This window comes from Panulirus ornatus, chromosome 31 (genome assembly GCF_036320965.1).
Source record: "Panulirus ornatus isolate Po-2019 chromosome 31, ASM3632096v1, whole genome shotgun sequence".
Lineage (NCBI taxonomy): Eukaryota > Metazoa > Arthropoda > Malacostraca > Decapoda > Palinuridae > Panulirus > Panulirus ornatus.
This window is the reverse complement of record NC_092254.1, coordinates 786,467-799,762: the sequence shown is the minus strand read 5'-3', so window position 1 is coordinate 799,762 and position 13,296 is coordinate 786,467. Positions and strand designations below refer to the sequence as shown.

The following is a 13,296-nucleotide window of genomic DNA, read 5'->3' as shown; positions in this document are numbered from 1 at the left end:
TATGTCCAAACCATTTCAACACACCCTCTTCTCTCTCCATCATGTTCTTTTTATTTTCACACATCTCCCTTACCATTTAATTACTTACTCGATCAAACCACCTCACGCCACATACTGTCTTCAAGCATTTCATTTTCAACACATCCACCCTCCTCCATACAACTCTATCTACAGCCCATGCCTTGTAGCCATATAATATTGTTGGAACTGCTATCCTTTCAAACACACCCATTTTTGCTCTCCGAAATAACATTATCTCCTTCCACACATTCTTCACTCCCAAAACCTTCGCCCCCTACCCTACGCTGTAACTCACTTCTGCTTCCATGGTTCTATTTGCTGCTAAGTCCACTCCAAGATATCTAAAACACTCCACTCGCAATTTTTCTCTATTCATACTTACAACCCAATTAACTAGTCCCTGAACCCTTCTGAACCTAAAGCCTTGCTCATATTCACATTTGCTCTTAACTTTCTTCCTGACTGAGAATATGAAGGTTTAGCAAGGGTCAGTCTCTGCTCTCCAATAGCCTACCCACTTTCTCAAGTCTGCTAGTAGCCTCATGCAATGGGTCTTTCCACATGGTGGCGTCTCCTGCTGGTGCCGCTTCTGTCTAATCTTTGTTCGTTGTATCGGATAACCATCAACTTGTGCCTTCCACCTCAAACCCAGCACACAGGCAATGGTAGTGCTGTAAGTTTGAGTTAAATTTAACATATGTTGAGGATCAAGCAAACTCCACACGAACAACGTAGAACAAAGATAAACTTTGAAATCACCGACGCGTCGGACCAGTGGGAAATGTCCCGTGCTATGCAGAGATCTGGGGATTCTTACAGACAACATTCTGGGACTGCATATCCCGTTCCTAATATGGGAAGTACGGAGTTCATTAACCCGTAGAGTGAGCTGGTCGCCAGCCACTATCCTGCCGCAAACATCAAGCTAGTATCTCCACAGTGAAAAAAAGTCATTGGCAATAATGGTTATTTCTGTTATAATAACATATCCTGATTTACTATCAGCCTGGAACATAATTTTCTTTAGTTCGTACACGTTTTCCAGTTAACATAATGCCAACATACTTAATCACGGATAAAACTCTACCTTTTGTAAGTACGTACTTCATATATACATTGGAAAATTGTGAAGTGGAACAGGAAGAATCATACTGCTTATTTCATCACAAACTGTAAATCGCTTTTTAATGTTCTTTGAACTGTGACTGCAGAATTAGTGTTTGCAACATTTTGTATTAATCATACAGAGTCAGTGTCCAATGAATGAAATACAACATAAAGTTTTTAATTACAGTCGGTACTTCATAGTAGTCCTTCAAACGTTCACTGAACATTCTAGGGTGTACTGACAGCGCGGTTTCCGAGGTCGTTAGCCTGAAACAATGTTGGGAATACTATCTCTGCATGGGATAGTCATTTCCGGGGTCTTTAACCTGAAACAATATTGGGAATACTATTTCTTAGCATGGGACAGTCAAGGAATGATAAAATCCTGAATATCAAGTATACCAATAATGTGGACAGTATGGTATAACAAAAACCATTTGTTACATCGACAATTATTGATACAGTTCAAAGTTCTGCAGTAATCCTTATAAACTCACGGTTTCAAATGATCTTTTTTTTCAGTTTATTTTTAAAAGTTTTAAAATTACGGTGGAGGGTCGTGTGTCTAACACGGTCGCTCAGACTACGGCAAAGCATCCGCTGATACAGATCAAAGATTTCTAAGGTACAGGATTCCCTCCCTACGCTGTGTATGTCCTTAGGCCCCCATATACCTAGGATGAAGATCAACTCTGTATGTACAAGTGAGAAAAGAATTTGATATATCCGAGTCTGCCTCTACGGCCCCATCAGAGATAACTAATCAAGAGAGAGATGGAGACACGCCATCTGCACAGGTGAGGTTGTCCTCTCTCTCTCTCTCTCTCTCTCTCTCTCTCTCTCTCTCTCTCTCTCTCTCTCTCTCTCTCTCTCTCGGTATATATGCATATATACCACAGCTAGAGCCAGGTACTCATTTCATTGACCAACCCCTTGGGGTGGATGAAGAACTGGGTTGACTCTGGACTACATATTCTTTCTATTCTTTCGAACACGGTGACTGTGACACCTTCGACCTGAAAATTGGAACACGTAGTTTTCATCACAAGTTGACTGCTTGATCCCCAGGTTCTGCTGGTGTTTTGTTTGTTTGTGTGGTGCTGCCGGTGTCTGCCTGGCATGAACACAGAATCTGGTAACCATGGGGGGAAGAACATTCCGTGATGTTCGATGAACATTCACATATTGTCCTTGCAGGACACCACTAAAACGTCTGCAGGAAAATCGAAGCTTCTCAGAGTTCCTCAAAATCTACGCTGTGTAGTGTGTCAGTGTAATTGTAGCTGCGTACACCAGCTCCTACACTGTGTGGTGCCCGTGTAAGTGAAGCTTTGTAGATCAGCTGTTGCAGTGTGTGTAAGCGAAGCTGTGTATACCTGGATGTATAGCAGCAGGGGATGTGCTGCTGCATACAAACAAACATTACACAGGCGACAGGCGTTGCAATGGCTCTGGAAGGCGACAGTGTGCATAATGACTCAAGGTCAACTCAGCGAAGGCTGACTAACTCTCTCCATGACGCCGCTGATACAGGAGTGACTGGTAGGTAGTGAGTGGCAGGGCGGACCTGGTCAAAGACTAAGCCTATGGCTAAGGTCAGAGACACACACATTGCTGCAGTAGGAGTGGTCTCGTGTCACCAGAGTTTGTCCTTGACGACGACCTGCGTCAGGATGAGGCTGGCAGGCACCACCAACTCCTCCTCGGAGAGGTTTGTTTGACTGCTTGATCAGCTGCCTTACTGCCCTGGGTTCCCAACTGACTCGTTACCCAGCGAAAGACCACCGGTCTACCTTGTCTCTGGAGACCTCGTCACTTGGCCAATATGGAGGTTATCTAGGCGATCTCGCCTCTGAGGGATGAAGCAGCTGTGTGCTTGAACATGATCCTGAGTCTGTGGTTATGACACTGGGGAGGGGGGGTTTGGTGACTGTTGCACCTCAGTTGCCGAATGTACAAGCTGACAACTGGATTCCCCTGGTTTTGAGCGTGTTACGCCCCTCAGATTCTGAGTGAATATGAAGACTGTTCTGCAGGTTCTGAGTGTACGAGGAGACTCTTATATCCCAAGGTTCTCGGATTACATTGGACTATTGGATCCCCAGCTTCTCTCGTCAAAAATCCTCAAGTAATCAGACCTCCATTAACCCAACAATCCACTAACGACCACAGCAATAGTGATTTACCTAACCGCTAACAATCACTTCAAAAATTCCCACCGTTTAAACGCCCTCAAGAGCGGCCCGTGATTGGGTGGTCTCACCTTGTAATTGCCGAGCTTGTCTCCCACGACGCCGGCCACCAGGGGAACCAGGATGGTGACTGCTGAAATAACGGAGCTGCAGATGCCAGTCTGTCTCTTGGTGAGGCCCAACTCCTGCTGGTGGATGGTGAACTGGGGCCAGAGGATCACCACTCCTGCACCGAGAGGATAGGACAGTGTGTTAACATCAGTACTAACCTGAAAGGAGAGTAATGGTTGTCTCTAAATCATTAATTCAAACCTTTGAACAGGATGGTACGTGGAATGAACCCGGTGTTACTGATGACCTTCGGGGACAAGGTTACAACCCTTGACCACGGTGATACGACCCATGTGGTATGACCCCTCTATGGACCAGGTCATCATACCTAATGGTCGTAGCGTCGTGCTCAGGGGCAGCGCCGCCTTACATAAGGGTCACACCGTTGATGTCCAAGAAATGAAACAAACCGAAAAAAAAGTATATACATAAAATCCACGTCCACAATTTCTGGTCGTCGGGAAACATGATCTTAAAAATTTACACAAGTGACGGCAAGAAAACCTTCAGTACAGTCATGAGGCCAGTGGCTGAGTGCGCGACGCCTGTAAGTGCATGTTGTTCATGGCCAGTCATGTACTGTCACTGTGTACGTGTCAGACCCCTGGGGCATTGTTCCCACGATAAGGATACGTAAGCAGGAGCATTAACGTGCTGTCTCATCTGTCTGATGCCGGAAGACCGAACGTAGGTCATGCGTTCAGCCAATCCTGAAGCAAGAGGCATCGTGTGACCTGTTCTCGTCAGGGTGGATCACATGACTAACGCTGGCGTTGAACCCACTATCAGAACCTTGGCATGCGTACATATCAAGACAATCTACCTACATACCTAAACAAGACAACTTCAGTTCTATATGTGTGTCCTTTACTTACTGTACTTACAAACTATAACCATGACTTATAGAACCCCACATATACCATATATCTTACAGTGATCACAGCAAGTCTTCATCAACAAATACAATTTTACACGATATTACTATGTTAATAAATGCATTTAGCTCTTCATCAGGTGATTTTATGATAAGGGAACTAAACGTATATTGGTTATAAAGATCCTAACATACATTCACCTAGCCTTTGGGGCAATACATTCAACTTTTTCCCTTAAAAAAAGTCACCTACCAAAATCCACTCAACATTTATGCTTGTACTAATTACAGGTTCATACATCTCTTCCTAATTCCCAAGATATGCATCTGTGGTAAGATCTGAGAGAATATTAGGTATCATATATACCAATGATTCCAACCTAAACTCTCATAACGCTACCCAACCATTTTATTTTCTTAAAGACACATCTTATTCAAAATCTTAACTGCTCTTCATCATCATCAACTCGGGATGTAAGTTGAATCTCGGCCGATCACTCGTGTTATTACCCCCGGAAGTAATTATCAATAATCTTTCACAGGTCAATAATAAATATGGACTCAGCATCCTAGTGGTGACAACGCCAGGTCATCTTCGACGTCATCATCATCGTCAACGGAGGAGGAGGAGGAGGAGTCATGATGTTCTGCAGGACCTTCCCGACCTAAAGAACACAACCTTAACATCCTTCCACACGAAGCGCAACCTCAAAGGAACCCCATTCGAGGATCCTGCACTTGCCTATCATTATTACCATTATCATTATAAAACAACAACAATAATAATGATAATAATAATAATAATAATAATAATAATAATAATAATAACAATAATAATGCTAAACATTTTGCCAGTTGAAACCTTACCTGCCAGGAGGGTGAAGTAGATGACTTTAATGATGCACAGTCTCACATCACAAAGGTCCTTCCAGAAGCCCCGCACGCCCTCCACCAAGGTCATGATGCTGCTGACCTTCTCGCTCAGACTGAGGCGTTAGGTGACCCCAACCCCTCCTGTCTGGACGAAGAACTGGACGAAACTAAAGCAATCACGAGTGTCGACCCAGCTCCCTGGTCTTCAGCACCTGCCAGCCTGACACATAATCATTATCAGCTCACGTCCATGTTCCCTCTTACCCTCTCTCGTCCCTCCTTCGCCTAGTCATTCACTTCAATCGTTCTTTTTCTTATTTTTTTTTTTTCGCTTCCTCCGCTGGCTATGACCACACGACACCAACAACCTGTAATGGAGGAAAGACCAGTATGGAACACAGACCAGTCATGGATGAGATGGGCTGGGCAACCCTCCCTCCTCCTGCGACAGAGATGCCACACACTCCATGCCACGGTCACAATAGCTAAGCACCTGATTTGGGGTCAGCTTTCACCACGCCCGAAGGTGCAGCAGCGTACACCCTCCACCCCTGGCCAGCAGTGTGAGCAAATGACGCGTTGAGACACCAGGGAAAAAGGAAGATAACGACAGTGCTCATGACTACATACATATAGTGGTCGTGACTACATACATACATACATACATATAGCAGGAGATATTTACACTTGTACGGTTCATCATGTCTAACTCGACACTTACTTAAACCCTGTGACAATACCTGGTGTGTGTGTGTGAGTGTGAGAATATGTTAATCAGGAATTCACCAGAAAATTCTCTTGGTTGCATCTATAAAGTTCCTTGTGGAAACTGTGATAAATTTTATGTTGGTCAGACTGGTAAGGATCTTTCTGTTAGACTTAAGCAACATAAATATAGTATAAGAACAGGACAAGAATCAAATGCCTTGTTTAATCATGTTAAAAACTATGATCATTGTATTGACTGGAGTAACGCCATCTCAGTTGTTAACTCTAACTCTATTACCAAGAGAAATATCATTGAATCTTCCATTATCAAATACACAAAGAATTATAATCTTAATATTAGTGATGGTCTGTACAAATTACTTTAACTTTACAAATTAACTTTATTATTGATAAGATTTGTAAAATGATAAGTTTATGAACGCTCGTTGTATGTTTTGGATAATCACATGTTTACCAAATGGCGTCCTAGCTTCGTCTCTTCGATGTATATCAACTGAATGTTATATTTCTCTCTTAAGTCTCCCCTGATGATGTGATTATTACACGAAAGTGCACTTGGGAACTTTTCGTGTTTCATTTTCCCCGTGGACTCATAGGAATATATATATATATATATATATATATATATATATATATATATATATATATATATATATATATATATATATATATTTATTCATTATTTATTTATTTTGCGTTGTCGCTGTCTCCCGCGTTTGCGAGGTAGCACAAGGAAACAGACGAAAGAAATGGCCCAACCCACCCCCATACACATGTATATACATACACGTCCACACACGCAAATATACATACCTATACATCTCAATGTACACATATATATACACACACAGACACATACATATATACCCATGCACACAATTCACCCTGTCTGCCTTTATTCATTCCCATCGCCACCTCACCACACATGGAATACCATCCCCCTCCCCCCTCATGTGTGCGAGGTAGCGCTAGGAAAAGACAACAAAGGCCCCATTCGTTCACACTCAGTCTCTAGCTGTCATGCAATAATGCCCGAAACCACAGCTCCCTTTCCACATCCAGGCCCCACACAACTTTCCATGGTTTACCCCAGACGCTTCACATGCCCTGATTAAATCCACTGACAGCACGTCCACCCCGGTATACCACATCGATCCAATTCACTCTATTCCTTGCCCGCCTTTCACCCTCCTGCATGTTCAGGCCCCGATCACTCAAAATCTTTTTCACCCCATCTTTCCACCTCCAATTTGGTCTCCCACTTCTCCTCGTTCCCTCCACCTCCGACACATATATCCTCTTGGTCAATCTTTCCTCACTCATTCTCTCTATGTGCCCAAACCATTTCAAAACACCCTCTTCTGCTCTCTCAACCACGCTCTTTTTATTTCCACACATCTCTCTTACCCTATCATTACTTACTCGATCAAACCACCTCACACCACACATTGTCCTCAAAGATCTCATTTCCAGCACATCCATCCTCCTGCGCACAACTCTATCCACAGCCCACGCCTCGCAACCATACAACATTGTTGGAACCACTATTCCTTCAAACATGCCCATTTTTACTTTCCGAGATAATGTTCTCGACTTCCACACATTTTTCAAGGCTCCCAGGATTTTCGCCCCCTCCCCCACCCTATGATCCACTTCCGCTTCCATGGTTCCATCCGCTGCCAGATCCACTCCCAGATATCTAAAACACTTTACTTCCTCCAGTTTTTTTCCATTCAAACTTACCTATATATATATATATATATATATATATATATATATATATATATATATATATATATATCCTCCCCTCCTTTCATTCTCCATATTCGTCATTCACGTGATATTTCGTCCAGATTGAAAGAAAATGGAAAGAAAGTGGATCGGGGAAGAACGAGCCTAGCATTTCCTCAGTTAAATATATAAATCTAAGATTCCCGAGAACTGGTTGTTTGCTGCTAGCGGAGGTTGGTAACAAGACAATACATACACACTCAAATTACTGCATATCACACTATCGTAGTGAGCCAGAGGGCTCGAAAGAAGTGTAGCAAAAGGACCTTTAATACCGAGTTTGGTGTTAAACTTCAGCCACTGCATAACACCAGTGGCTGATCCCGGAGAAATCCCAAGGAGGCCCCCTCCCTCCCTCGCTCTGTGTTTTTTTTGACCACCAAGGTAAAGCAACAGAACACGGTCGTGCTCAAGGGTCGTATCGTCGCGTTCGAGGGGTCGTACGTACCTCCAACGACCCGTCCAAAGTCATCACAAAGACAGTGATTTCATCATGGTCATTCCATCAGGCAGGAAGCCATGGGCCTCGCGAGGGGTTAACGACCTCCAGTACAGCGTCCACACTCCCTGCGTCTCCTGCAGTGGGGTAACCAAGGCCGGTTCTCATTCCCAGTGTGAACTAACAGCTCCGCCTGCGTTATCCTACTTACCATATCCAAACAACGTTGTTTCTCTCATCATGAAGTACCGATACGATTCCTAGTCCTGTCATCATAATTTATGATTCCAGACCACCAGTACACATCTCTGACGTGGTTCCCAGTACCAACTACGAGTACCGTGTGGATGACCTTGAAGAACATACGTATTTGCGTTTCTAAGAAACTCGGCGATTTCCGGATGTTGCTGAACACAGTATTTGTTACTCACAAGGTTTAAATGAAAATGGAAAGCGGGGGGGGGGGGGGGGGGGTGTGTTGTCGACCATCATTACAGGAGGTAACAAAACAATTTCCCATTAAGATAGTATCCTGTAAATACATGATACTTATATTCGCTGTTCTTCACTGTATCCTTATAATGTCCTTAATAAACGTTATTCGCTAAATGGACTCCTGAACGTGGTCTGAACTTGAGCCCTGGGGGGTCTGCGAGTCTGAAGTTGAGCCCTGGGGGGTCTGCGAGTCTGAACTTGAGCCCTGGGGGGTCTGCGAGTCTGAACTTGAGCCCTGGGGGGTCTGCGAGTCTGAACTTGAGCCCTGGGGGGTCTGCGAGATGGGGGGGTATCTGAAGCGTGTGGGTTGGTGGCCCAGCAAGGATGCCTAGTCTGCTGAGGGGAATAATATTCTGGGCACAACCGATGCCCGAGATATGGTCATGCTGACGATGGTGATGACAAGATCCGCTAATACTACGGCCATGATGGTGTCCTGAACAATTATAACAAATAATATCTACTTATATTACTTAAAAGATACTGCCACTACTTCAACTCATGTCCCTACAAATGTTTTAAGTTTCGCCAACAGCTCCATTCCGATGCCCATAAGGTAGTAAAACAAAATGACAAACTTCATTCGCCTGAAGTACTACTTTTTAACATGTTGCACTGTAAGCAATGAACGGATGTTGTGATAAACGAATCGCACCAGCACGAAGGTACGACCCTTGAGCACGACGGTACGACACACAGGAACGACAGTACGCCACTTGAAGACGAGAGTATGAATCTTATGGTATGAACCACCCATGCGCATGGTAGGCTAACCTCTAACTTGTACAATGGGGAACCCATCTTACGCAAGGGTCGTAGCCACGTACCAGGCGTACCTGTTCTCCACATCAAGGAAACTCTCTCTCTCTCTCTCTCTCTCTCTCTCTCTCTCTCTCTCTCTCTCTCTCTCTCTCCATGAAAATGTGTCCATATTTCACATTCCCAAAGTAATAAAATCATTCTTAAATTCATTAACGTAATTCAAACAAAATCACTCGGGGAACTCGAACACACAAAAGTTATGTATCAGCGAACGCTTCAAAACTATTTTCTTTTACCAGAGTTTCTGAAAAAAAAAGTTTTCAAATACTTGGAATTCACTTTCAGAGAACGAGCGTTCCGAAGCACTTACGACTTTACAGTTACTTGTTAACTCTTTAAGTAAACCCGTACAAACATTCAGCTGTCGACCAGTACTTTTTACCATGTTAGTCAAATCTAATTACCATGTCTAGAAATTTATGTAAAGTTAACAAACTGCCAAAATGCATCCTATTCCGTGGATTATCCGTGTAATGATACGTCGTATATGTTTTGTATGATAGATATTCTGTTAATTATATAATTGAAACATGATTACACGTATGTTGACCAGCATAAAACAAACATCTTTATTTTACCTTTCAAAGCTGAAGTCGATGGATCATAATTGGGGGATACTTAGGCAGCCCCCTCTTTTTTCTCGTACCCCAGTGTAAGCACATAAATGTATGGTATACGTAAAAGTTACGAAGGCATATGACGCACGAACACACACCATCACCTAACCTTCCTCCTTGGCGTCCCGCGACATACTGACGAAGTAGGACCGCCCTGGCCAAAGAGGCGCTCTGAGTTGCAATCAACTTGTATACTTCAACCATCAGCTCAGAGGATTTAAATATTTGAAAAACGGCCGAGTTAGAGACGAGTGGAACACTTCGTAAATGTAATGGAGAATGGGAGGATTACGTTGAATGAAGTTCACATGGCGACATTTGGCATTTAAATAGACGCAAGTGTTAATATCGAGACCCAATTTTTACTGTGGCTGTCCAGTCACCCACCCCAGGCGCTGCACGTATAGTACTCTTAACATATCATAATTTCGGTCAAGAGCTGCAACTCTTAACCATGAAGGTATGACCCCTAATCAATCATGACTTGGATTCTAACTGGACCGAAAGGGTCAGGTCAAAGGTCATAAGCGGGCGATCATAACCAAAAATTTACAACAGTTTCTTAAGTGGCAAATCGAGGGACAACCTCCATAATATCACACAGACATTAACAAAATGTAATTGTGATGTACTTCCGTGTAGATTAACAAACTCAAAACAGAAACAGACCTTATCTATACATATACAAAAAAAAAAAAGAAAAAAAAGCGCATAACATGTTTGGTGCAGAAGGCAACGAAAATTGTCATTTTAAAGAAGTGATTGTTAAAACCTTACATGAGATCATATGTCCAGCAGTCAACGTGAGGATCAACTCCAGATCCAGGATGACCTCCAGCTAGACGACACCAGCCTCTCTCTCTCTCTCTCTCTCTCTCTCTCTCTCTCTCTCTCTCTCTCTCTCTCTCTCTCTCTCTCTCTCTCTCCTGCTGCAACACCAGACCAACGTTGCCACACACTGCTATGAGGCGGCTGGACCTACAATGTAAGATAGTGTAGATGACCGAAGCATCATCATTACCGCAGCTCCCAAGAAATGTCAACTTTCCTCAGATTAACCAACAAATGGTTTGGTTAACTTACATCGTACGATAACTATTAAGGATGACTGAGTGAAAACAAACAAAAAAAAAAATCCTACTTAAAATCAATCAATAAATATGTCAGCTCACTCCACGATCTTTAACACGACTTGAATACAGAAGGTCATATATAGTGGATGAATGGAAAGCCAAACATCCAAAACATTTATGTTCAAATATCACTAATTTAATTAGAGAGATTGACGAAAAATGCATTTATTTTTAATGAACTGAAATCCGTAAGAGTTGTAGAATGACCTCACTGGTTATATTGTCCTCGTGACAAAAAGTCTTTATGAAAACATGTATTATTGTGGACGACAACAGGACATATCTTGTCAGTAGAGTACCACATGTCACCTCGCTAGTACTATTATCGTGATAATGACCAACACAGTTTTCCGGCAACATGTGTGTGTGTTGAATGTGTTCCTCCAACGTCTGCATAACATTTCTCATAGATTCCTGGAGGACCGGACTGTCTGTGAACACCATCCAAAAGCCATTGAAATTCGGTGTTGTGTCTTACTGTCCACTGTGTGACATACACAAGTCTTACTCTTTTAACCTGGTCAGCGCGACCCTTGAAGACGTCTTAACGAGTTAGGTCAATAATGAGAGCTAGTTTACTCAAGTGATAACCACAGTGATTCTTGAGGGTGACTAATGCTGAGGAAGTCTACTGACGGACTCTCCCTTCTTCGTGGCTCAGGTCCACCCTCTATCTCCCTCCTCCTCTACCCATCTTTCACCCTTCCTGACTGAACTGGTCGTACCTTTCTGATACGCTTGGAATAACCAGAGGAGAAGCCATACCCCAAACCTCTCGTTAGGCTTGACCGGAACTGCCTACCAGCAGCTCTGCCCCTACCTTCAGGTCTTGATCAACACTTTCCCTTCAGGTCTTGGCCACAACGTTCCCACCTGGCCTTGGCCAACCTTCCCATTGTGACACGGTCCCATCCCCAGCTTTCTAACTTACAGCACCAGAGCACGGACGGGCGTGTGGACTGGCTGGCACAGCGTGGTCGACACTGAGTGAGCGATCCTACACACTTGTGGACGACCCACATCGTACTTACCCCAAACTTTCAGGTAGCGTCTGGTGCCAGGTCTTAGGATAGGGGTAGTGGGCCCCCTACCCCCACACTCCCTTACCCCAATGCTATGTGCGTTTATCCTCATCCTAGCTTCCTCTAACTCTTCTTCCTCATCCCTACCTCTATCCTCACAACGTTTCTCCTATTCCATCACGGCATAACACACACACACACACACACACACACACACACAGTCCCACTAGCATCAGCAGACACGTGCGGTTCCACCATCATATATTCCCGCTACCACGCCGCCCTGCAGGCTTGGTCTGCAACGCCGCGTTGAAATTACCGGTTTCCACCCCCTCCCCCCATTCCCCACACACCTAACATTCCAGTCTCGTGGGTACGGAGAGTTAGGGTATACGAGCCAGCCACTGATGGCATCGTGTATCTCAATGAATAACCAGAACTACAGATTCTGGGGACTAAATACAGTTACAAGAACTTGTGAAGTATTGATGGTGAGCAGCAGATCACGCTGCACGGTAATGACTGACCTGGATTCACAAAATCATCCTCTCTAGTGTTCCATGAACGTACCACACACACACATCTTGTAGTGTCGCAAGTTTACACGACAAACTCTCAAATGCTACGAGCTTGATCAACAGCAATGTCCTCCTCACTAATATAAAGCACGAGATAAGACACAACAACTCCGCTGTTGTGAATCATGACAGTGAGGTCGTCCCGGGCCATGACAAGGCCAACCATCACAACGGAATCCACTGGCTATGGTGGAACGGGCCTACAACGTCACCATCCCACGAGGTCAAGATTTTTCTGCGAAGCATACAATACCTTCTTTTGTCCTTATCAAGAATAACATTTACACTGTCAATATATAAATATATATATATATATATATATATATATATATATATATATATATATATATATATATATATATATATATATATATATTGCAAAGGATGACAATTTTGCGCGTGATCAAATATATTCCTATGAGTCCACAGGGAAAATGAAACACAATAAGTTCCCAAGTGCACTTTCGTGTAATAATCACATCATCAGGGGAG

General features: G+C 43.6%; 1 protein-coding gene across 6 annotated transcripts in view; it reads right to left on the bottom strand.

The window, feature by feature from the left end:
• LOC139758639 (major facilitator superfamily domain-containing protein 6-A-like) overlaps nt 1–13,296 on the bottom strand; it is a 90,870-nt gene that overhangs the window by 15,717 nt on the left and 61,857 nt on the right. For 2 of the 6 annotated variants that reach the window (XM_071680170.1, XM_071680173.1), the window contains exons 1-3: nt 10,033–10,208; nt 5,173–5,546; nt 3,392–3,546 (exon numbers count right to left, since the gene is read on the bottom strand). In XM_071680170.1, the coding sequence (XP_071536271.1) occupies nt 3,392–3,546; nt 5,173–5,266 (249 nt within the window). In that variant the 5' untranslated portion in view covers nt 5,267–5,546; nt 10,033–10,208. Of the gene's footprint in view, nt 1–539; nt 1,982–3,391; nt 3,547–5,172; nt 5,547–10,032; nt 10,209–13,296 lie in introns of those variants that run through there. The other 4 variants (XM_071680171.1, XM_071680172.1, XM_071680176.1 and 1 more) reach the window with 3 other exon arrangements.